The 26,686-nt window shown below is 40.7% G+C and overlaps 2 protein-coding genes across 2 annotated transcripts in view; one reads left to right on the top strand and one right to left on the bottom strand.

The window, feature by feature from the left end:
- Positions 1-26,686, bottom strand: part of cacna2d4a (calcium channel, voltage-dependent, alpha 2/delta subunit 4a) — a 90,327-nt gene that overhangs the window by 35,264 nt on the left and 28,377 nt on the right. The gene's annotated exons all lie outside the window — the stretch shown is intronic.
- Positions 373-26,686, top strand: lrtm2a (leucine-rich repeats and transmembrane domains 2a). The gene is made up of 7 exons (XM_044343010.1): positions 373-851; positions 8,356-8,547; positions 20,649-20,878; positions 21,681-21,806; positions 22,405-22,493; positions 22,674-22,831; positions 24,164-26,686. The coding sequence occupies exons 2-7, from the start codon at positions 8,469-8,471 to the stop codon at positions 24,694-24,696; spliced, it is 1,215 nt and encodes a 404-aa protein (XP_044198945.1). The 5' UTR covers positions 373-851; positions 8,356-8,468; the 3' UTR covers positions 24,697-26,686.

Below are 26,686 nucleotides of genomic sequence, written 5' to 3'. Positions count from 1 at the left end.
CACACATATTCTCCTGCCACATGCACGACTGCACACACATACGGAGGAGAAGAAGGGGAGGTAGGTGCACAAACACACACACATACACACACACTCACTCACACACACTAACACACACACATACACACACAGACACACCGGAAAGGCAGCCCTCAAGTGCAGATGCATGGTTAAACACACACACACACACACTCCCCGACGCGTGCTGAGTGCAGGAATCACAAACATAGCGACACACAGGAGGGCTACCGCGTGACGCCAGCAACCTAACGCCACTCTCTCTCTCTCTCTCTCTCTCTCTCTCTCTCTCTCACATACACACACACTCCGTCTCCCTCTCTCTCTCTCTTTCACACACACTCACGCCTCTCAGACACACACGGCAGCACACGAGCCAGTGAGCAGGACGGCGCTGGACGTATCATTCATATAGGGAATAGATCCGAAGAAAAGGATTAACTATCTCCATCCCTCTCCCTCTAAGGACCTTATCCTCTCTTCCCTCCTCTTGTGTCTCTAAGCCTCTCTTCACCTCGTTTTTTTTTTTCTACAATCCCTCCTTTTTTTCTACTCAATCCCTCCTTTTTCACAATTCATTGGTGGTTTGAAGAGAAGCTTGGGGGGGGGGGATTGTCTCTATACAGAAAGAAGGATTATTCTTACGTTATTCATTTGGCCAGGATCTTGAATGTATGGATTTCTTTAACTGAAGAGGGGTCAGTTTTTCTTCGATGGTTTGCCCTGTGAGAGATTTTTGATTTCTTTTTTAATTTTTAAGATATTTTTTGGGGGGGGATGGCTGAAGGGAGAAAACAATAAGGCTGTTGCTGTCTGAGATTATTGGTGAAAAGGTAAGTCTGTTTGTGGTGCTAGTTCCCTTTTCCTCACTCACACACGCACACACACAGAACCACACACTTCATTTCAACGTAACTGTTCCTCATCTCATTTTACGACCAGGATGAAAGATGTACTATGTCACACAAAGTAGACTGCAGACAGAGACAGACTTACCTTTTTTTTCCCCCGACAAACAAATTGGCAATTTCGATGGGGCCAAAGGTGCACACTGTGAGGAGGTGGATGCTGAAAATGTCAGCCCCTAACCTGTTTCCAGGATACACACAACACGCACATTCACAGGAATTTTTGGGCTGTGGTTTTGGGGCAAAGCTTGCAGAGGTGGGCAGTGGGAGAAGATGAAAGCACCATAGTTCATTCACACACAGGTATGGGCATATGATTCATGTGAGGTTCAGTTTGACAGGAGTGTTCCTTATAACTAAATCAATAAAGAAGTACACAGACTTAGACAGACAAACATAAACTCTCCAAGAAACACAAGTGATCTAATTTTTTGACATAACCTGCAGGGCATAAACAGTAAACTGTACTGATGATCTTATATATTTTTTGTTAAACTTTTGATATGGACAGTAGGGAATATTATTGGGGACTGCTTTTTTCCTCCTGCCACAACTTACTTGACTTGTAAAAGAAAATAAAGCCTTACAGAAAGTCCTTGTGTGCTTATACCAAACCTCCTGATTTTAAGGGTCCAGCATAGCTAAGGTTAATACAGTAGGCTATACTGTATTTATAGGGATCTTTTGTAGCATGACTAATACTAATATACCAAATGTACCACCCATAGATGTATTAAAAATTTCATGAGCAAAAAAGTGCTCACATAGCGAAAATGCCCAAAAAGTTTCCATTCCATGCCAATGCAATGCATTAGTGTCTTTCTCTGGCTCTGCCTTAGTGACTGAATACAAATGAAACAAAATAAAATCTTTATACAGCCATTGGCAGCTTTTAAGCATATATTAGGTATAACCGCTAAAATATTGGGAATCTAAAAAAGTTTTGCACAGAAAATGTTTTGCAGTCATTTATTTTGTGATGGATGTGTATGGCAAGAAAATGTCTCTAAACCCCAGGGTGTCATGTGACCTGCACTATAAAAAAAATGGCTGTGAAATCCATGTAATGTACTGTGTTTCTGCACAGTTAATTACTGTGAATATTTTTACAATATAGTACTGTGTATCAGGCCTAGAAAACACAATAATCAACATGATACTGCAGAAATCACAGTAATCAACACACTACTATAGAAAATCAAAGATTTTCTACATTATGCTACTGTAGAAAATCACAGTAACCATTTTACCACTGTAGAAAATCACTGTAAACAGTATGCTACTGTGGAGAATCACAGTAATAATCCCACTACTCTAGAAAATCTACATGTAGGTCAGACTTTGGTCACGACACCAAAACTGCTGCACATCACAGTGCTACAGTATCTCTGGGGGCTTGGTGCAGTCCATCACTGACATACCCCATATAAACATGGCTAAGAATAATACACAAGATGTAACCTCAGTGGGGATCTTTGCTTAACATAATGATAATATACTGATGTCTTCTGAGATACCCGTACTATCAGTATTGTACAATTAAGGATTTGCTCCTTTTCCCTTTCTTGAGGGCTTCAGGAAAAAAAGCAAAAATTTGATCCAAACTAGGTAGAATACTTCATATACAAATTATTTTAACTTGAATAAAGCAATGTGGGTTTTGCTAGAGATTTAATGTGATTATTAATCATTGCAATAATACTTTATTGATAGTTTTATTTAGTTGGCTTGCATCTTTCTTCCTTCCTAAAACCTTTTCAACCTCAGTCTGATGATCAGTGTGTAGTGTGCTGCTGTCTTTATCTTTATCTCTTAACTAGTAAAACACTTTATAGACACTAACCTTGCTTTAAAAGGGTGTGATATTTGATTGATTAACTTGCAAGAGTTGCACTCTGATTATATGATGAAGCAATGAGTGTGAGACATACTCCACCCAAATGTCCTCAAGGCTCTTGTGCCGCGCTACATTAGCTACCAATTAATGGCAAATTCTCTGAATATCCTCCTAGTAATGTACATGCATTCAAAAAAGAAAAAAAATCCTGTAGAGAATAATAATGATAAGTGACTAGCTCTATGGTTAGTGTAGCAGTTTGACATGTCTACTGCTAACATGGCTAACACCTCAGACCAGTCTGACAGCTTATTGACAGCTTGCTTATTATTTTCAACACACAAGTCTGAACACTCAAACTTGTGGCATTACTGATGCACTTGACAAAATAGCAAATTTTAAAATTGCACATATGACCCTTTTATTCCCAATAAGTGGATTCTTGTTTGGTGTGTGTTCAGTAAAGTGTATTTTCCTACAGTACTTATTGATACTATACTAAAATGCAGAATAATTTTACATTTTGGTGAACTAATAAAGATAAAGAATACATTATCAGTAAGAATGCAATGAATCATAACATGGTATATAATTAAATTGCCAGGTCTAAATGTCAATGTAGTTAAATTAAAATTAGCTGCCAAATTCTATTCCCAGTGAAAGCAGAACTGACCATCTCAACCCCTTCAGCCTGTTGCCTTTTCTGTTTTGCCAGAGCTTTGTCTTGGATTAAAACCTGTTTAAATTTGACCTTGACTTGGTCTCAGTATCATAAAATTTGAAGTATGCTATCATACCAGTATGTGCCTGACATATGACCTGTACGCTATGAATGTATGTGTATGTTTGTCTATCATTTGTGTGTTTTTGGACACACTCCTACAGCGTGCGTGTGTATATGTACGGTATGTCTGCACACATACGCCACATGCACGTGTAATTATATATCTGTACATATTTTTGCACCACGTGCCTGTCAACGCTTATGCGGCTGTATTTATCAAGCTATCCTCATGTACTTAAGTGTCTGTGCATTTGTATGTGTTTGTGTGTGTGTGTGTGTGTGTGTGTGTGTGTGTGTGTGTGTGTGTGTGTGTGTTTGTGTTGTGTTGCCCCAATCTCTCCCCTCTCCTGTGTAAGAAAGCCATTAAAAATTGATTTAGGAAAGCTTGGCTGCCTCTCTCTGCCTTTGTTAGCAATCTGCACTGTTACACAGACAAACACACCTACACAAATACACACACACACACGCAAATACAGGACCATACAACAGCGAGCATGCACTCACTTATTATGACTTTTTTATTCCTTTTTTATCTCTATTGTTAATGTGGTTAATCTGACTTTGATAGACCCATTAACAAGGCTTCAATTAAACACAAGACAACTGTCAAATGTTTGTGCGCGTGCGTGTGTGTGTGAGTGTGTAGAGGAAGTAAAGGGTAGAGCTGAAGGTGAATGATTGGATTGGGTGTGTTTACAACTCTGATGTGATTCATTCAGGCGCCACATACCCACACTCAAACACACATGCCGACTCACACACACACGCGCACCTGCCTTTCCACATGAATAGTCGTCCTTGTGTGTGCAGGTGGGTTTCCATTTGGTGGCAAATTGAACAGAATTCCAGCCATATTGATTAAAAACTATTAGTCAAGCCAAGTAGGCCTGTCATAAAAAGATGAAATACCTTGAAACACAGGATAAATTGGGCAAATCGGACAAAGATGTCCTCACATACAAATGCTTACACACACACACACTCCTGTAAGAGTAAAGCAAGATTTAAGCATCTCCCTCAAAGTGTTTTGGTGGTCTTGTAGTATGCCTCCAACGTAGGAAGCAAGTGATTTAGTGCTGACTAACTCATTGCTTGTTTTAGCAACAACACAACACTGAATGGCTGTGTTTTACATAATCCAGCTATTGTGCATATTCATTATATACCTGAAGTAATTGTCTTTACACTCGTTCATCCACTTAGTTGTAGGGAGACAAGACAAGATGGGTATAAAATACAAATTCGTCTAGCTACTGTAAACAAGATTACTGAGCCATTGAAGCAACATATACCTCAAGTAATCATGTTTACATCCTTTTATTCGCTTTATGATAGAGATCAATGATCTTGGCGGGAAAGATTGCACTGAAAATGGCTTTTCTAGATCACAAAATTTTCTTCATCTTGCTTCTTCACTATCACTAAAGCAAAAGCAGCCCAAGATGACCAATCACGGTGGTTTCTACATGTTATCTCTGTGTGTCTGTGTGTGGTTAAATTTTTGAGGAAATGCTCGTCAAGGCTCTGCACGAAGCCTCTGCAACACCCTGCGGAGTATAAGTCCGGCTTAAGTGTGGACAGAAAGCCATTAGTGGAATAAACAGAATGAAAATAGGATGGAAAGATGAGAGAAGAGGAGAAAAGAGGAGCGCAGAGGAAGGGAGGATGAGTTACTCGATTCCCCAACATGCAGGCCACTTTGACACCAAAGTATTTACACGTGCGTGTGAACGAATATGTGCAATGGGTGCCTGTGTAGGTTTTGGCTGCCCCTATGTCCAGGTCAAATTGGTAAAAAAAGCTTGAGCTGAGAATAGCCTGACAGACCACCCATTTAACATGCTGGGCGAACACTAACATGTGGCTGCAGTGGTGACATAATGCTACAACTTCAATACATCACTTTAAGGATGATTTCAGCGTGGTTTCAGTTTCTGATACGTCTTGTACATTTTTCACTGCTTAAATGTTCATTCTACATCTCTCTTGGAAAATGGCGTGGGAAATACATTCACAATGCTTATAGGGTGACAGCTGAGATGAGAAAGGAGAGATTGTTTCAGTTTCTGCCTATAGCATAACACATTGCTCTCTGGTCAAAATGCTTTCTTCCCCCGAAATACATCAAAACAAACATAAACAAAGCCATGAATCATTTGACATATGGCCAACACGCAAATCAAAGCAAAACGCTTACAAGATTTACAAGGCAGTCCAAAAGCTAAAACAGGAATTAAAGATAGATTTAACAGAGTTATTGCTTGGAATCACCACAAAAATAATGACTTTGATGAACAACTATGACAAATGAGCAATAGTATTCATTTCAGTATGTGAAGAACCCATCAGTATAGTAGTATAGTAGAATTTTTTTAAAAACAGCCCCACATTACACACCACACATCAGACTGAAAAAGGAAAACACGAACATCTTGAAATCTGAAGAGAATCTTCCCGAATTCTTCCATTTTTCATCCGCGCTGTTCTTCTGAATTTTTCAAATGTGCTCATTTAAAAAAGAACAACTGAAATTTCCCAGTAGAACCTAGCTAATGTGCCTTTAATCACATGCAGGAAATCCATCTGCTGAATATCCCCCGTACGTGCCTCTGTTCTTTTGTAAAGCAAAGAAAGAGGGCCATCGAGCAAGAGATGGGGAAGGGGAGGGAACAGAATACAGAATATTGAAAGATGAAGCCCCTAAAAAAAAGAGAAAAGACAGACAGGGGAATAGACGGTGGAGAGAAGAAGGGGAAGTGAGATATGAAGAGGTGGATATAAAGAAGGAAGGGAGAGAGCTGTGAGATTAGACAAGTGTTTTATATTTTGTTCAGTGTCTGACAGGTACTAATAGCAATAATGATAACACAAATAGCACCACTGGGGCGCATATATGTACACATACACACACTCGACACACGCGCCAAAACACACAGGGGATTGTGGAGGAGAATTTTAATGTCCTGCCTGTTTACCCATCGGACTTATTTTTACCTCCCCTCCCCTTCTGGCATTTCCTGCCTCGCCTATATTTTCCTTTTATGCTTTCATCACTGTCCCTTTCTCTAAACCTCCTTCACCTCTTATTTCACCTCCTCTGCTCCTCTCCTTTCCTCCAGTTTCCACTACCTCATATATAACCAGTTGTAAATAACTTACTGACACTCTGAACAGACTGACGAGTGTTGCTTATGGAAATGACTGCAGTCTGTTTGTCCATCTGCTTGACTATATTTTTTCATCATCAATCAGTCCACACATTCACTTTTTCCTCCTACTACTGTAGATTAAAATGTCTATTCAAGGGCTTCAGGTGCAAATTTCCATAATCATTCTACATGCATCTACAAATAATTGCAAAGCTCCATTCAGCTGGATGGTAAAATGAACAGTGTAGATTAAAAACCTGCTCGTGTTTCTGACTTTTCCCCACAAACAGCTAACGTTTTAACAACAGCTTAATCTGATTAGTGCGAAATTTCACACACTGCTGATTGGGTTTTGATGATACTTTGGGAAAAAAGACGCAGCGGCACTCCAGCGTTTTTATTTATTTAAATTACACTGATTGGCTCAGGGGGATGAGAGTCAACAGCGCGCATCAGTCATGTGGTATTGAGGTTCTGACATGTTTCTTCCCGTGGTAATTTCCCACTCGTAAAACCTATTTTCACTGTAATGGCTCATCAGTGACAAGAATCTTTTTCAGAGCATTTGGGATATGTTTCATCACGCTGCTGTCAATGTTTTTCCAACACTTTTAATCAAGAAAAAAGTGGATTTATGTCTACTTTTGCTTGTCTCTATTAGTCCATTAGTCTAGATCTTAGATCTTTCCGTCATTGACAAACAAAATGAACTTAAGCACAATATTCGCAATAACTTGTTTCTTTTGCACCGCAATTTTCAAAGATGCCTGATGATGTTTGGTCTCTGCACTAAAAGGACATATTGGATCATTATCCAAGATGTTTTCTATGACTGTGGCATACAGAGCTATCTAATGGAACTTGTAGTCCAGTAGCCTGATAGGAACTCATGAAGATTTCTTTTATTGAGATAATTTGTAGATTTTTTAAACAGATTTACTGCGGAGGACCATATGACATTTACCAGATCTCCTTTATCGAATCTGTCAGACACCACTATCCCCAAAACCTTAGACTTTCAAGAACCCGGTGTGCTCTCGAGGTGACTCAGTTTTCTGTTGTTACCTTTACTTATTCAGCGAAGAGTTTGAAGAGTCTCCTGTCTCTTGCTGCCTTGCTCGAGGGTAGTTAGGCACGATACTGCCATGTCTACTCTCTCTTCCTCTTCAAGCTACAGTACGTTCTGCTTTTTCTCCCTCAATTTCTGTTTCTGTCTTCCCAGCTTATGCTTTTATCTTTCCCTCTCCACCTTTTCTCTCCCTCTCACACCCCTCTCGCTCTCTCTCTCTCCGTGTCATTCTCGCTTTGTCTCTCTCTGTGTGTCAGTCTCTGTGCCAGACAGTACCAGTAGGGGGTCTGTCTGTGGGAAAGGAAAACTGATTGTGTAAACTGCCAAAGACACACACATTTATTATTTATGCCCATGAAATACCAGGGGGCTGTTTATGATGCTTGCACACGCACATGCACACACACACACCCACAAAAGCAAAGGTCCAAACACAGGCATAAATTTATGCAAGGTAGCCTGCACACACACACACACACCATCCTGCTGCTTTAGTCTATATTGCTTTTCATCTTTATAGATTTGTGTGTCCGTGACACTATCTATACTGTGTCTCACTTCTTTTTTTTTCTCTCTCTCTCTCTCCTCAGGTGTTTTGGTGAAGCTTTTTGCAGTCGCCGCCCTAGTGGAGGCTGCAGGCATGGCGGCTTGACGCCCCATAGCCCCGCCCCTCCGACAGAGGAAGGCTGCAGAGCTCTGTGTCATGCCCCAGCACACGCACCCCCCTGGGGGCATCGGCCTGCCCCCATCCAGCACCGCTGCCAACCACTTGGCCAGACCTGGTGAGTTGACGAAACGAGAGGCAGATAAAAAAAAAAAAAAAGATGAGAGCGATAAACAAAAACTGACTGGAGGAGATGAAATAAAAGTGCTCTGTTCCATCTCAACTCTGCTCTATTTGATTATCATCTATTGTACTCCTAACTACACATGAAACTGTGTTTTGACAGCTGCTAATGTTAGCAGGCTCAGCATACTTGAGCACACACACAGGAGGATGAGGGCATAGAGCATGCTGTGGCCACGTGCCAAGTCCCTCAGTGAAATGCCACATTACTTTATGTATTAATACAGCCAGCAGTCTGCAGACACAAAGCAGAGAGGGCAGAGAATGATGATGGGGAGACCTATAGGCTGTTTTCTTTCCTTTCCCTTTTCCCTCTCACATTCTCCCCCTTTTTACTCTCCCACTTTTCTCTTCTCATCTCCTTCACCTGTCTCCTTCCTGCTCCTCCATGTTTCCCTGTCTCTCTCACCTCACAATCTCTCTCTCTCTTCTCCCATCGCATAGCACGGATACGCTCAACAAAAAGCCATCAGAAGTCGGGTGGCATAGCAACAGATATGACAGCTGTATGCACATGAGCGTGTGTTGTGGATTAGACAGTGGCAAGGACAGATTCCGGTAACTTCCTCAGCTAACAGGCAAACAAGAGAGCTTTTTCTCTCTCTCTCTCTCTCTACATGTGTGCGCATCATTCTCTGTTTTGTTATACATCTAATATGACATAAGCACAAGCAGGAAATTAACGGCTTTAAACAAAAAAAAAAGAGACAAATATGATATGAGAAAATATGGATCTTTGTATTCCTGTTGGAGAGGTATTATTGTTCCTGAGGTGTCTGGCAAAAACGCCCCCACAAACTGCTGTGTAACACCGGGGACACTAAATAACAGGGCGACACTATCTGTCAGAATCTCCCCACACCCACACAGCACCTTTAAGTCCTTCATCCGGGCCACTCCGCTTCCCTCCGTCTCCAACCCAATACCTCTACCTCGTTGTTTCTGTCTTCACCTGTCTACCTTTTGTCAACCTTCCCTCCATCTCTGCATTCAATTTAGTTCAGTCTAACTGCATTAACTGTGTCTGTTTATTTTGTGAACTTTTATTGCTATAAATATTAGATTAATAGTATTGCTAAAATCTTTTAGGAATAGGAATTCATTAAAAATGCTCTGCGTCAGTCTCAGAGTCTCTTCCGTGCAATTGCATAATTGAATGTAACACTCAGAATATTGATAAAACAGTCTCTCTCTCTCTCTCTGTCACCCCAATTCAATTTTCTTTATTGACACATATGCATTATTAATATTGCCAAGCATTTGTAGAACAGGTGTTTTCCTCTCTCCTTTGTTCTTTCTCTGTCTCTCTGTATTCATCTCGCAAAGCTCGGGCGCTCTCTGATCTCTGCTGTTACTCCTCAAGATCCACATGCACGTACTCATACACACACAAAATCACTGAAAGATGCATAGAATGGCAGGAGAGAAGGCTGAGCATCCCATCAAATCAAAGAGTTTCAGCGAACAAACATGTCAGAATAATACGGTGTTGAGAGTTCAAATCATCAAGGTTGTGTTCTCTTCAAATGTTGATAAAGTTCATTTGAAAAAGGAATTTGACAGACAGAGAGGACACAAAAGATATGTTTCCAGCCAATATGTTGGTAATTTTTTTTTAAGTGTTGAAAAAATCAAAGCTGTGCTTTCATCAGCTGGGTTAGAGCAAGAAGCTCTCTGAGTGACACAGAACAAACAAGGAAAATGGGAAGAATCGTTCAGGAATTGTTATTGTTCTTCAGTGTCAGCTAGTGTTGGTCATATTTCCAACTAATGTGGAGAACTATGATGGAGGTGTGTAACCTACATGGGAAAGGTTGTGGAGGATGTTTTATGAGTGTTTTCCAGTGTTCAAAGCTACTTTTGAAGTGTTGTGGCTGAAAGTAAATTCTGTTAAATTCTGTTGTACCAAATGATCAATAAATGCATTTCCAATGCAGTTTATTGCATAATTTCTTTGCCACCAAAAACACATAGTATAGTGTTCCAAGGACATATTCTCAATATGACTCAGCGTCTCCCCATCCATGCAAATTTCAAAAACAAATTATTGTGCTGAAAGGGAACCAATTAAGAAATTGGAACCCCTTTATAAGGGGTTTATATATAAGTTGTAACAAGTAGCTTGTTAACAAATGCTTTATAAGCCATGTTTAAGAATAACTTAAAAACTCTGGCATGTTTATTCTTTCTTTTTGGTAATAATTCAGTTATAAATGTTGATAATCAATTGATAAATAGTTGTAGCTTTCACACTTTCTAATAAGACACCAAGTCTGCAGAATATACATGTTAAGTTGTTAATAAATGGATTTTGTCCAGATGCTGCAGGTAAGTAGTCCATTAGGGGAGGAAAAAGAAAAGTGTCCTGCAGGAGGATAACACCAACCAAAAGTTGCTCTGACTAACTGATCTATAAAGCATAAGTAAAGGATTTATTAATCATTAAGTTTAATTAAAACTTACAAACCCTTTATAAAGAGTAAATTATTCGAAAGTGGTACCAAACAATCATGAAACTGAAAAGAAAAAAAGCTGACAGGGTGAAAAAAGGCTTTTCTAAGTGAAAAAGACAACACAATCTCAAAAAGAAACTGGAGGGGGAGAATATAAAATGTGAGTGACACAAATATGGAGACAGAGTAAGTGAGAAAAAAAAATGGAAACAGTAGGGAGCAGAGAGGAGGAAGAAGAGGGATGGGAGATCAAAGAGGTGCAGCGAAAGAGAGAAGACAGTGAGGAAAAAGAAAGGATGAAGGAGGAGAGGCGAGAGAGGAGAACAGAGAGGTCTATGAGCGACACAGAGACCATATGGTGCCTCCAGGCCCCCACGATCCCAGCAGACTGTCTCATCTGACACGACACACACATACATTTGCACACAACACAGGCATGAATCCATTCCTATACTCACTCACATAAACACACACATGCTGATCTGACCGCACTGTGTGTGTGTGTGTTTGTGTGAATGTGTGCGCATGTGTGTTTATGCACCTTGTTGCAGCCCCAAACAAAGCCGGCAGATTAACTGACCACATAGCTTCTAATCAAAAGAGAAAGTGACACAGAGAGAGTGATGGACGCATTGAGGATTTGGCTTTGAATGAAGATCTAATACGCTGACTGAGGTTAAAACATTTGGTTTGGACTGGAGCCATAATAGAGTGACTAAGGTTGGAGCATAATACTTGGAGTACAGCTGTAATACAGAGCAGTGACTAAGGGAGTAGCATCAGGTTTGGAGCAGAGCCACAATAGAGGTAAACTGGCTGTAATTCACTGAAAACTACATTTTTCTCCACCTACAGCGGCTATCAGGTTGTTAAATTGACTTCGGTCAGCTTTGGGAATATAATAAAAAAACAAATTCATCACTGCATGGTTGGTAGGTGGTGGCACTTTTCAAACCCTGCTGAGATGCTGGGTTTGGCAAGAAGCTACTGCGGCGTGGCACAGCGTGTGTATGTGCAGCATTAGGTTTGGAGCAGAGCCTGATCCCTTCACATAGTGTTATATGAGACTTGGAAATAAATAGAAACTGGAATGACAGCTCGTTGGCAAACAATCCAAAGCATCTGGTAAATTAAAGTATGTAAGCAATGGGTATTTTAATGTTATTGACAGTTATTTTGAGAGGCACAGATTGCAGGTACTAACATCAGTTCCCCAAAGAGTAAACTTTTCATGACATTTTCTCAATTTTTCACCATAAACATATGTCCTTTCCTCTTTTTTATATGCATACTCTTCCATCATATTGTACACGCCTTTTCTAGGAACATAGGCACATTATCATCTGCTGTCAGATTACTGTGCCTTTGACCCCTGACCTCCTTATCAGCGGTAGCTTGTAATGTAGGTAATTTAGAGGTTAAAGTTCATTATGTTGCTGTGGTGACTGGCTGTCAGCGTGGCTATGAGCGCCATGTAGGAGTTAGAAGATTTCTACTGCTGAGGTGACCTTGTGCTATCTCCAGCTGTGTAATATCCATACAGAAATTCGTTCGCACATGCCTGCCAGCACAGGACACAAGGTTTATCTCCCCTTTCTTCTTTTTTGACCATAGTTTAGTTTAGGTCAGGTAAGGCAGGAATGTGCCAGGTGAAGTGTACAAATACACGGTACTGACCCGCTTTCACTCACAAGGTCATTGGCAGGGATAAATCTGGATAATCCACCACACCACAAACGGCACCACTCCAGTTCAGCACTTTGCAAACGATACTGATACGGTACACTCGTAGCAGGTGTGGTATGGATCCAGCATGAGGCTGATAAGCTACCATGATCATAGCAATGCCCATTCCTGACAGAAAATAGTACTATACTCAACAAGTAATCATAGAAAATGGCTGATAATGGTCCTAGATAATACAGCCATTTGAGATCTGCTCAATCTGTCTTTGCGAACTCCAAATGAGCCACTGAAAAGGGCAACTATATATGTATCTACGTATATGTATCTATCTATCTTTGTATCTATCTATCCATCTATCCTTTCAATTTCCACTTTCATTTTGAAAACATATTGGCATGACTGTACATAAAACAGCAAAGTAGATAAATAAAAGAATCATAAAACCACGGCATTTAAACCACACCATGACTACTGTCTCTCACACATTGTGAGTATGTCTGTGTGTATGTGTGTGTGTGTGTGCTTTGGATCAATACCATCTGTCTATCCGTCCTCCTGAAGAGTGAGTGGGCATACATTATGACCTGTCACGAATCTGAGACTCCAAGAATCTATTCTATTCTGGTCACACTGATGCGGATGTGACATCAAAAAGCCAAGCGTCCTTCATTTTCTCTCCAAAATTCTGAATGTATCCAGCCTTGGACTGCGGCCCAGTCGAGTGGCCAGTACAAAGCAATGACACATCCATCAGAGAGATGATGTTAGGGTGAAATACATAGCAATTACAGTGGATGCGCTGATGCGGGCCTAAGATTATGCTTTAGGGATAATTTGTTTTCCATCACTTCTTTCCCCTTTGTCCCTTTCCCTTTATCTGTCCCTCTCTTTGTCTTACCTGTCAATCTGGCTAATTAATAGCCACTTCCACAAAAAAAAACAATGTCACTGCATGTCATACACTCCCATGGGCCACACTGTTGTATGTGTGTGTACGTGTGTGTCACAACAAATTGATACAGATAGCATGAATTAGAGAGGCAGATCAGCCTACACGTTACCCACTCACCCCTCCAAGTCAAAATAATGATTCTGTCTTACCAATGTAGAATTCATCACAGGAGAAATGGACACTGAGGACAAGGGCAGAAAGAGTGGGAGGTGGAGTAATGGAGAATGAGAGAGGGACAAAGGAAAGAATAAAAAGGAAGGGGGAAAAAAGAGAAAAACCAAGGTAGAAATAGAGAGAAATAATTGGAAGTAATCACACAGGAAGCTAAGAAATAATGTTTAAAAATCAGGATTTTGGAGAAAAAGGCTAATCCAGCATTTCCTCTCCTCTCATCACACTGTCAGCAGGAGTACAGCCTAAACCCCTACACTCTGTTCCTGCTTATCCGTGTTTGTGTGTGTGTGTGTGTGTGTGTGTGTGTGTGTGCGCGCGACCATGACTTCCTGTGTGTGAGTAAGCGATTATACACAGTTGTGCCTTGGAGTCAGGCAGAAACGTTGTGTGCGTGAGAGAAAGAGATAATGTGGGTTAAATGACGGGATTTGATGTGAAACACAAACTTCTCTCCCTATGCCTCCTTTCTTCGCTTCTCTTTAATATTGTCTACAGCACTCGGTTGCTACGGTAACACAGCGTTACCTTGTCAGCGCTGACATAATGTGGTGGCACTGCTGGGACTATGATATTATATGTGCATGTGTGTTGCGCATTCTTTTATATAGCTCTTATGCTAAGCCCTAGACAAAAAAAGCTATGCGTATATAGTGAGATTGCAGACTGTAAAGAGAGATTCAAACGCACACACACACACACAGACATTTAGTGGGATGTTTGTGTGTGACATGCACACACTGGCTGGCTATTTTCCATCTGCTGACTAAATGAGGTCTGGGGTTACAGTGGAGATCAGACATGTAACAGCCTCTGACAAATTACACAGACACTGCTGCTGTAGAAAAACAGGCTGTGAGTTGAGATAATATAGACGGGGGATTATACATCATAGATAATACATTATAAGACACTTTTACTCAAATTAATGACAGCGCTACTGTTTATTCATATGTCTCTTATTATAAACTTAGAGTAAGAGGAGTATATCCATCACAAATACCAACACAAATACAATTTGCCCACCTAAACGTTTTGTATCCTCACTTCAATTAAACAAATTGTAACTATGACGAATGTGTATATGATGACACTTTAATAATAAGCTATTAACATTATGACAACATTATTGCTACTACTTAAGGGGCACTTGTTGAATATGAAGAAGACTGGCCTGTTGATGCAAGTTAATCAAGCTTCATTATATTTACAACATTAGATGACAACTAAAATAATTTAAATGCTACTGTAAAATAGAAGATGAGAAGTATCTTGAATGTTGAGCAAATGATTGTTTTCATTAACAATTAACCTGGCAATTTTTTTTCCACTTAATTGATTTGTTGTTTAGTCTATATAAAATTGACGTCAAATAGCAAATTGCTTGTTTTGTCCAATTTATAATCCAAAAACACACATAACTGTATGTTAGTCAAGTAGTTGATGAAATATTTCCATGTAACCAGGAACAGATGCTCATTTTCACTCCGCTTTTTCTCATCCATGCAAATTCCAAAAACAAATACAAGTTGTGGTGAAAGGGAGTGAGATGGAGTAAAGAAACCGATTAAGAAATTGTTACCCTAAGTCACCTATAAAGGTTTTATAAGTTGTACCAAATAGCTTATCAGTGGTTCACAAATGCTTTATAGATGTGTTATAAGCCATTTTTCGGAACGACTGTTGGCTTGTCATGTTGTGAAAAACTAGCTGTAAAAAATATTCAGTTTACAATGAGATCAAACACATATACTTTCAAATCTGGCACCAGCAAATGTTTGTTTGATTCATGTGCTAATGATTTCAGCACAACTGTTTTTTAAGCCAGCCTACAATTTCTCCCTCTGAGGGCATACAGGGGTTGTTATCTTATCTACGTGCATGAACACTGTAACGTTGTATCGGGTAATGTATCAGGTATGGGGAGTCACAGGAGTCAAATCTTAACTCTGCAGCAGGATAGACGTGGGTCAGACTCTTGTCTAGCGGACCGTGTGAGACATTAAAGAAATACAGGCAAGTTTAGTCTGGCGCATGGAGGACAGCTGGTCGTCCTCGTAATAAGATAGCAGGGAGTCTGTCGCTTACATGGAAAACAGCTTGGCCCCTGGTAACATGCGACTAGGCTCAGTAACAGAAGTGCCTGTGGTGATGACATCATAGCTGGGTCCAGTGTCACCCAGGGGCCCCTGGATATAAATTTACAGACAGCTGAGGCCCCAGAGTTGTCAAAAGGTGTCGTCTAGGAGACGCTGTTAAACATCACGTGTTTACAGCACAACAAGGGCCATATGATACCAGAAATTAGTCTAGGAGTGTGCCTATGAAAGTGAAATTATAATATTATATAACAATTTTATTAAAAAACTCTAAGTATGTGTGTGTGTGGATTTATGTTTGTGTGTCAGTATAATACCATAATCCTGCAACTTTGTACAGATAGAGAAACTAAATAGGCAGGAGGTACTGCAAGACAGCCAGACAAGACAAGACACACACACACACAACCTGACAGTTAATTATCCTATTTCAAAGATTACCTATGACTAATATCTCAGTAGCACCCTTCACAACTTCAAACACACACACTCACACACACACATACACACAGCTGGCTAAAAGAAAGCCAGACTTCCTTGGAGAGGATATATCCTCCAACCAGGCAGTATCATTTTAAAAAATAGCTCCAATCATAATGAACTTAAATGTGTAATTATAAATTAACAAAAGAGCTTGAAAAAAATCTCATTATCAAGAGAAATCCTTCAGTGTTCACTTACTATCAAGAATCTGCCTTCGCAAAATAAATTATATTTTTGCTTCACAATAATATAAAAATCAACTATATGAGATAAAGACAGTAAGAAAGCCAAATGATCAATAATATTGTTCATTCCTGAAGAGCTGCCACTTCCAAGCACTAGATTGTTGGGGGTCTGATGGGTAATATTGCTTAAGGAGTTGTCTCAGACGTCTTGCTGTGATCAAACAGGAACATCTTGTTGCATTTTAATGTCGTTTACATTTGCCTAAAAATGTCAGCACTTTCACGGCATGTGTTCAGGGATTCTTATAAAAGATTCAGATTGAAGTCTGTTTGGACTGAATTAAACTGCACAGAACCACTTACACTTATTTGGACAGAACCTCCATATCCTCCTCCTGACTATGGCAGAATGTTTTCTTCCTGGTTTGGCTGCATGGAGCGCTACAGAACAGAGAGAGGATTTGGAGCAGCTAAAATAAGCCAAAACAACAACCACCTCCTCCACGAGAGCAGCTATAACCACTCATAAATGTTGGAAGATAGGCTTCAGCACTGAGGGAGGGTGGGCTGATGGAAGGGGGTGAGGGGGAGTTACAGTAACAGAAGGAGAAGAGAGGAGGGGGTGGTGGTGGAAGACGGAAATGAGAAGAAAAAAAAATATGAGAGTGGAGAAAAATACCTTTGCAACAGCAAAAAAGCCCATTTTGACCACAATTTGAAATTTTATGAGAGGGAAGCTGCAAAGTAAACACAATCTCTCGCCCCATGTCACCCCCTCTCAGTTGTATAACAGTGCTTCTACCTCTGAGCTACATTGTCCTCACAAATCTCCCGCACTAGTCTAACTTTTCAAACAGCTCCAACCTGTTATGGCAAATTCACAGTCACCGTGCAGCAAAATCCTTCTAGATTCCCACTTGAGCCGCTGCAGTGAGAGATAGGCCGTCTGAAGCATTACCACTACAAAGTAAGACGGCGCAGGACGCTTCAGGATACTTCAAAATCTCTCCTTTCATCCACTTATGGAGTGGAGTTAATTTTCCCAGAGATTAGGATTATACTGTAGGATGGAGCAGAGAGGATAACAGACACAGGAACAGGGGAGAGTTCACACACTCAGGGCCACAGCATCTGCTTTCTGAACCATCAAAAATGGGACACTGTCCTGTTTGAGGGAGGTAATGTTCTGTCTGTCTGACAGGTAAAAACGATGTCTAAGAAAAGATGCTGTTTCCAGACTGTTGTCAACATGAATGCTTAAAGCGTCTGTATAAAATATAAAATGTGGTTTCCAGAGGTTTAAAAAATATGGAAGCTTTTCATGTTTCAAGCAACAAGAATAAATTGGATAAATATGGATCAAAATATTCTGTGAATATCAATTTTTCTTTCAGAAGTGGCTTAATTGCACATTTACAATTAAAAATGATACTCATTATTACCTTGAGGAGTGGAGGGCCACACAGAAAAAAACATTACATTAGGATTAAATGAAATTACTGCAGCACTCTATTAGGACTGATTTTATTTTCTATTGTGGTTTGATTGCTGCTCTTGTGATTTGGATTGATTTTAATTCAGCTATAACTCACAATTAACAATGTGTAAGAAGTGTCTTTAGCACAGCTGTAGGTAATTAACTTAAATCCCATACCACTGCTGTAATAATTCAATAAATGTGAGTTTAATTAGTCAGTTTTTTCTACAATAATCTTGCCAGGTTTCAATTTCAGATTTAAAGGTGTTGGTTCAAAAGAGAACATGGGAGAACATCAACAAGAAGAGACTGCATCATTTTATCTGACTATTCTTTAGGTGGAAACAAGATAAGATTGTGATTATGCTCAGTAAAAAGACCAAACAAATAATCAGTTAATCAAAAAATAATAATAGGCGTATTATTTGATAATGAAAGTAATCATTAGTTGCAGCTCCTTGTTTAAACTGCAATATTGATAAGAAAACTAGATATTTTTGTGAAGCCGTTTAGCCCTCCTCTACATTCTGAATGTCTGATGCTTCATTTATCATTAACTATGTAGGCTCAAATTCACTGTTATTTTCTAGATCCTATTCTGGAAGTCTATTTACGAGCAGTTTTAAGGGAATAAAACATTACTGTATTGGGATGTACTGTATAAAGCATCCTCTCAATGCTCTCATTCGCTGGCTTTTACAAACTTCATATTTTATCAACGATGAGACACAGAGACCCTGAGGAGAGCCAAGTTAGTTTAGAAGAATTATGTGATTTTCATTACGCAATCACTCATACCATATCATCTGATTTTGTCTTTTTTTTAAGTTCTCACAATGTAGACCGGCAAATAAAGGGCTATTTCACAGGGTTTCATCACACTCCAGAGGCAGACGGTCAGCATGTGCGCTGAAACGGAATACTGTCCTGATTATGAAAGAGAAAATGAGAAAGCAAGCAAATGTAGAGAAAACCAGATAGAGAGAGAACACACAACAACAGAAAATGAGAGCGACAGAGTGTGACAAAAGACTATGGCACGCTGAGAAATAGATGCTAATAATATGCAGATGATGCAACTCATGGAATCGGTTGGTGAAGCAAAGAGTCGTGCAGGAAATAAAAAGTGCTGCGTCTGTGTCTGGAGTTTAGACGGAGTAGTTTTCTTAATATCATGCTTTGTTGGTGCTTAACACGCACGCACGCACAGGCGCACAAGCATATGTCCCCCCCCACACACACACACACATACACACATACAGTCGCACCTACACAATGAGATAAAGCGTAAGTCGGGGCTGAAGCCATTGGATGGAAACAAAGTCAGCGACTGTAACGAGACACTGAGGGAATACAGAACAGTGCTGAATGAAAATGAAAGAGAATGAGAAATGAGAAAGATAAAGAGACACAAGTGGGAGAGTAAGAATTTCAGAGTGGAGAGAGAGAGAGACAGATGCACAGAAAGACAGAGAGAAGCAAGTAAATATGAAAAGGAATGAATGAAGAGGCCTGGATTAGCAGATGTAAACAAAGAGAGGAAAGAGTGTAAAAATGATGAATGATGGAAAGAAAAAAAAATCTAAAAACAGACAACTAGGAGAACTTGAAACAGAATGAATGTGGAAGTCCAAAAACAGAGAAACAGAGATAATGAGTCGAAATGATGAAACGACTGCAGGAAAAAAACAATGAATTGAAAATGAAATAAAAACAGAGAGGATCTCCCTCATGAGTGTCACCAAGAGAGATGTGTTGTACACACCAAAAAGACAAAGACAAAGACAGATATACTCCCTCATAAACTACACACACACACACACACACACACAATTATAGCTTTTGAAATGGCTTTGTGACACAGTGAAGAATAGACTGCCTGCATGAAAATAACAATCAGAGAAGGCTAGAGACTCACACACTGACAAAATATTATTAGCAACTAGTCTGGCCATGTTTTGGTTCAGCAATGATCTTTAAGGGAAATTGTGTCTTATATTTTCATAGTTGAAATCTTCTCATGTGTTAGCAAAGACAAAATGATCAATTTAGAAATCTGCGCTTTCATGAAGTTGAAAAACCTCCATGCAAACATCAGGTCTTTGGCACAAATGGTGGAAATGGAAATTTCTTGTGTAATTTAAATAGGATATCAAAACTGCCTCTGGCATAAGACGGTATGTTGTAAAGCCTGTTTCCTCCATCTCCATTTCTGTTTTTTTTTTGCACTCTTTTGAATCTTTTCCACACTACTCAGCATGCATCCTTTAAATAACTGTAAAAGTCTCATTGACAGTAGAAAAAGTATATGTTCTGCTTTTCCTTATTTTACAAAAAATTCTCTGCAATCTTTGGTTTAATTTCCATCTAAAGTGACTCTATCTTTTATCCCATTCCTCTCTTTCTTCATTTGCTTATTTCTCTCGCTTTCCCTCCAGTCCCTCTGTTGTACTCCTCCTGATTGGTTTCCACTCTGAAAAAGTAACTCCAAAAAACTAATCAACCGCTGTTTCTCTCTCGCCTCCTCAAGTCTTCCTCTGTGTCCTCTGCCTCCTGGCGGCGCTGCTGCCCCCGGCCTCCTCCTGCCCTCCTCCCTGTCTCTGCTCCTCAGACGGCCTGGTGGTGGACTGCGGGGGCCGAGGTCTCTCCTCCCTGCCTCCTCTGCACCTCCTGCCTCCGGGGAGCCGCTCCCTCCTGCTAGCCAACAACAAGCTTGCTTCGCTGGGAGCCTCTGCCTTCGCTAACCTCTCCTCTCTGGAGGTCTGCGATCCATTGTTTATTGTGTCTTTGCTTCACAGTGAACATGTTGTAGGTTGTTCTTATGCTGTTGTTTACCGTGGCGTGTGCAGTGTTTTCTTCAATGACCTTGCACGATGAATCTCATCCAGGACAATAAGTAATATTTTTTATTGACTGTAGACAACCTCTGCTCTCAGTCCGAAAAGTTAAGAGTTTCAAGGTTTTACAGGGCCATCCACCATTAACAGATTGTGTGCAAAGCCCAGCCAAGTTGCTATTTAAAATAAAACAGCTAAAAATGATGGACAGTTTCTGTACTTGCCAAAAAAAAGATGGTTAAACCCTATTTCATTAGTCTCAATCTCTGGCTGCTGTTTACTTCCAATCTGAAATGCTATTACTTTTTGTTATTAAGCACATCAAATACCATGAATTAGTTCAATTCACAGTAAATGATCAGTCATTGATTAGTTAACTTATAGTAAATATATGGTACTTTATATCACTGCATATGAACCTTTTCAGGAAGATATGCCAAAAGTGAAAGAAATGAAACTGATTGATAAACTATTGATTGTAAAGCTGTAAAAGAAAAAGGAGCATCAGTTTAGGGTATAAAATGTGCATTAAAATCTTGCAGCAGTAAATATATTTTTTAAGATTCCCCCTTGCCTCCTTCTGCCTCGTGCATAAAATGTCTCAGAAAGAGGTTCGGGTATTTTTCCATTTCCTCTATGACTCATTCTCAATAACAGCAGCAGCTAAATGCCTACCATAAATTGGTATGTAAGTGGAAATGTAAGTGTTTATTTGTGTATTACAGGAGCTGGACCTCTCTAATAACTACCTGGATAATTTACCGGCTGGATTATTCAGAGACATGTCCAACCTGACAAGACTGACCCTGCACAACAACTCGCTAACAGTAATGGACAGAGAGCTCTTCCAGGTATGCGCTGCGGATTAGACAGCACTATACCAGATTAAGTTGATACAATACAGTTTGCTAACAGGGCTGAAAATAGTCTTATTCCAGCAAAGCATCATGCACTGAGCTAGATTTTATGAGGAAGTTATGAGGAGTAAAATAATCCCTCTCAAAATACATGCCTGTTTGCCTGTCTGTCACGTACTGTGTGACAGTTCATTACATCAGTCAATCCACCTAAAAACTATGAGAATAAAGTACTGATGTTATACTGTTTCAACTTCTGCAGATTCTGCTTAGGCATACAGCCAACCTGAGCTTATATACTAACATGACTGGGCTTCCCTCCAGATGGTGAAATAGTAATAGACTATTTGCTCAACACTTTCATTCGCTTTTATCTGAACCAAAGCAATCTGTAGGATGAGCTTGTGTCACGACTTCATTTGGGACCTTAAATTAAACACAATTAACCCATCAATTGATGCTAGCTCTGACTCATGGCAACACTGAAAGAAGCATGGGTTTTGGGGAAAGACTCACTGATTATATACTATATAGTAGTTAACTATACGAGTAAAGATGAGCAAACAAAGAACTGGTCTCGATGTTTCTACAGGGTTTGGGGGGTCTCCAGAGTCTGGATCTATCCCTGAATGGTCTGTCTTCTGTTCCTCTGGGGGTACTGGATGAGCTGCAGAGCCTCAGGTAGAAACTGCATCAAACTCTTTAACACAATGTTTGAACTACAACTACAACTGAATTACACTAACATACAAAAATAGCATCAGCAGCTTTTAAAACCAGTGCCACAAGAGTAAAATCTTCTCTTTTTGTTGGAGTTACCAGAGTAGGTGAATATTATTCATTATTCTAATTATTCCATAGGTGGCTGTCTCTAGCGGGTAACAGGCTGCATGGTTTGGAGAGGGCAGCGTTTGAGCCCCTTGCCAACCTACAACACCTGGAACTGGGACACAACCCCTGGGAATGTGACTGCAACCTCCGCGATTTCAAACACTGGATGGAGTGGCTACTTTACAGAGGTGGATGTTTGACTTATGTTACGTGAGCTTCGAAAGGGTGCATTTGATTTGTATTAGGGGATAGGACAAGAGGGCAAAGAAGTCATGAAGAAGTGGGTGGAAACTAGAGAATGTTACCTCAGAGATGGATGTTTCCATCCCCGTGCTTCTCGCCACATAATATATCTCCATCGGTGTGTGAATGCTCATTACTGTGCTCATTGTGTGTTTCTGTTTACTGTGTGTTGTAGCCACGTGTCTTTGCAAGGCTGTTAGTACATCAGATAACCACAGCTGCTCTCCGCTCTCTCTTCATGTGTAAAAATCTACATTCACCTCAGCGCCTCGGGCCTCAGCTGCCCCGCTAATGAAGCATCTCTTTCTCTTTTCTGCTCCATTCTCCTCTCTGCTTCATTCTGCTCTCTTCTGCTTTGCTGGGTCCTCTCCTCTCCTCTCCTCAGCTCAGTTCAGAACACTTCTATCTAGTTCAGACGAAGACTGACGCTGTTAATTTCATAATCATCAGAGCAGCGGGGAAAATTACAAAGGGACATATCATAGTTAACCATGAAAGCCATGTTCATAGTTAACCATGAAAGTGAAACTATGCATTTCATAGTAGAACATGAAAGCATAACAGTTGCTTTTAAAAGGGCAGATGATGATATGTGTTATAGGAAGAAAGACAATACACTGAACAAGTGTGAAAAGCTTAGTGACAGCAACCTGTGTTGACTTCTATCTGCTTCGAACCACTTCAAACGCATACAGCTGGGATATTTGGAGATATTTGGAGAGAGAGCACTCTGTTTGCAGAGGGGATTCTTTTGTCACACGCTGAGATAAAGCATCTGGGGGCTAAATGCCACTTTCCTCGTACTGTCTTTCTATCATCCTCCACCTTTATCTCATGTCTCTGTAGCTTAACGTATCTGAGGATGTAGATCAATGGCTTTCTAACACACGACCTCGAGATGAATACTACGTGTGGAGACAAATGCGGCATGTGATGATAACAAAGTAGATCCCCCACCCTCCTGCTGCTTGTGGGAATTAGTGACTCAGATATTTCTCTCTTCTACACACACACACTAGAGCTGTGCTGAAGCTAGGCATGTCATCTCATGAATTATAGAAGGGCTTAGTTGAGGCTATCTCCAACTTAGTGTGGAGGGCACAGCAAACTGTGTGTGTGTTAAGTGATGTATGACTCATCCTAGTGTTGGCACAACCAACCCCCTCTCTGTCTTTTCCTCTCTCTCAGTTAATTGGTAGTGCTTTACAGGCATAAGGCATTTTATAAATGACCTCTCCCTGTCCTCTTGTCTCTGCACCTCTTTCTATCTCCGTCAGGGGGGAAGGTGGATGCGGTGGAGTGCACGCTACCGAAGGATCTGCGTGGGCGAGACATCCGTGGCGTGCCGGTGGAAATGTTCAACTACTGCCTCCAACTTGAAGATGAGAACGGAGGAGGAGGAGGTGATGGTTCCCGGTCCGGACAAGGAGGCGGCCCTCCCTGTAGCAGGAGTGCTCTTAACCCCAGTGGGGCAACACCAATGTCTGACAACAGCGGCAACAATGGTGATGACTCTTCTTCAAACACTGGAGGTGGGGGTGGAGGAGGAGGTGGAGAGGCCTCGTCGGATTGTGTCCGTGCCCGTTACCGACCTGTGAGCGTTCGCCGCGCCATCGGCACAGTGGTGATTGCCGGCGTGGTGTGCGGCATCGTTTGCATCATGATGGTTGCCGCCGCCGCGTACGGCTGTATCTATGCCTCGCTGATGGCTAAATACCAGAGAGAGCTGAAGAAGAGGCAGCCGCTGATGGGAGACGGGGAGGCAGACGGGGAGGATAGGGAGGAGAAACAGATCTCCTCTGTGGCCTAGAGGAGTGATGGGACGGGGGGAGGTTTTGGCATGTCAAAGGGTGAAGGTTGGAAGGAGCGAAAATTAAAAGGGCTCAAAGAGGAGAGAGATAAAAGAGCTTGTTTTATGCACACAGACAGTTATTGTATCTCTCCCTCTGACTCTCAAACTGACACCTTTCCTTTCTCCCACTTTTTGTCTTCCTTTCTTTGTCCTCTTTCTATTTTTAACCTCTCTGTCCTTCTCTCTAACTCACTCTTTCACACACACACATACCTTATCAGTTCCCTTATTTTCCCTTCCATTTGGAGCCATTCTCACTGCAGTATTTGTTATCAATCATCCCTCCAACTCGCCTACCAACCACCTACTGCTGCAGTTGGCTGCTTCTGAATTTACCATCATATCAGCTGAGAGAAAAATGGCTCACTCTAGTATGAAACATATCATTTAAGCTGTAATAAGACACTTATAGAGTATGGAATGCTGACTTTTCAGGGATTTACAGTATATATGGTGTCGACTGGACCAATATTCACAATAATGAGGATCATTTGTGGTATTAGGCAGTGCCCAGCCCTTAATTTGTTTGCATCTTTCTCCTCCTCAACCTCTCTGAAGCCAGTAGTTCCTCCAAAATCCAAGATCCTTCACCCTCGTCTGGCCTAATGCTCCTCTGGCCTAATGCTCCTCTGACGTTCTCCTTGGACCTCCAATTCTCCAAGAAAGGTTTCCCCCCAGTGTTGGGAAGCTTAGGGGAAACGAGGAAAACTTTACAGATAAACACAAAGAGATGTCATTTATATAGTCAACACCTCTCTACCGCTTTGTCACAGAAAGAATACTGGTGATACAGATTATGTGTTAATGGGAAATCAAACACTTAAAGAGTCTCCTGAGTCTCCTGTCCCCCTGGACTTGCTAGGGATGTTAAACATAGAACAGGAAACCATTCGGACTGAGAAAATGATCGCTGAAATGTCAGATTGAAATGAGGTCAGGAGCGACAGTGAGATACTCCCCCCTACTTGGACCAGAGCTCAGCTTTACTCTTGATCTTCTTGGGACATGAGATTCGACAAAGGATTTTTGGGGAACAAACCATTTCAAATGGAATTTGAATTTGCTGTATTTGTCACTTTTCCTCAGACAAAAAAAAGGCTCTTGCTTACTTGATGCTTGTTAAATGATTATCATCAGTATCTGGACAGATCAAAAGCCTGTTATGAAGGCGAAAAAGTGGTCACACAAATATTCACACTGGTTTTAATGACGTTATTGTGATTTAAAGAACCACAAACTTTGCTTTAAGGTGAATATTATTTGCTCGGAGCTCATTTTCAGACTGATTTCACCCTCAGAGGTGAATGTTTGTTACTACGGCACGTGAAAACTATCTCAGAGAACACTGTCTCCTGACAAGGACTACGAAAAAAAATCATCTAAGGACTATAAAACTTCAGACTCCTGCACTTTATTTCCCTAATCAGTTCCCCTCTGGCCTTCTTCTCCCAGCTCCCTTCGTTCTCTTTCTTTCTAAAATGGACGATTTGCCCAGAAGGATTATAACGAACAAGGGATTAAACTAAAAGACGCTGCTATTTTTCCCCCCTCCTCCTTCTACTCCTCCTCCTCTTTCTCATCCCTTTATCTCTCCATTCATCTTTCCATCCAGTGCTATTTATGGAAAGTTCTTTACACTTTCTCAAAGACTTGCACCTCCTCTTTTCTTTCCCTTCTCCCATATTTTTGTCCTTTGTGTTTTTCCTGAAAGGTCTGCAATATGCAATGGAAGTTGTGTCACCATAAAATGAAAACACCACTGCCAAAGAGTCCTTCTGTTATCAGCCTAGCAGCCACTTTTTTTGATTAGCACTCCTTCTTGGTGAAAATGTGTTTGCTTTACAAAGTGTTTTCATAAATATCCTTATTTATGCCTTTGAAATATTTATGTGAACTTTCATGATTCTGGCTTTCATTGCATATTGCTCCCCTACAGTAGAACTATTGT

The sequence above is a fragment of the Thunnus albacares genome, chromosome 23 (assembly GCF_914725855.1).
Source record: "Thunnus albacares chromosome 23, fThuAlb1.1, whole genome shotgun sequence".
Classification (NCBI taxonomy): domain Eukaryota; kingdom Metazoa; phylum Chordata; class Actinopteri; order Scombriformes; family Scombridae; genus Thunnus; species Thunnus albacares.
Note: the sequence above shows the minus strand (reverse complement) of the source record. Positions and strands in the feature narration are given on the sequence as shown.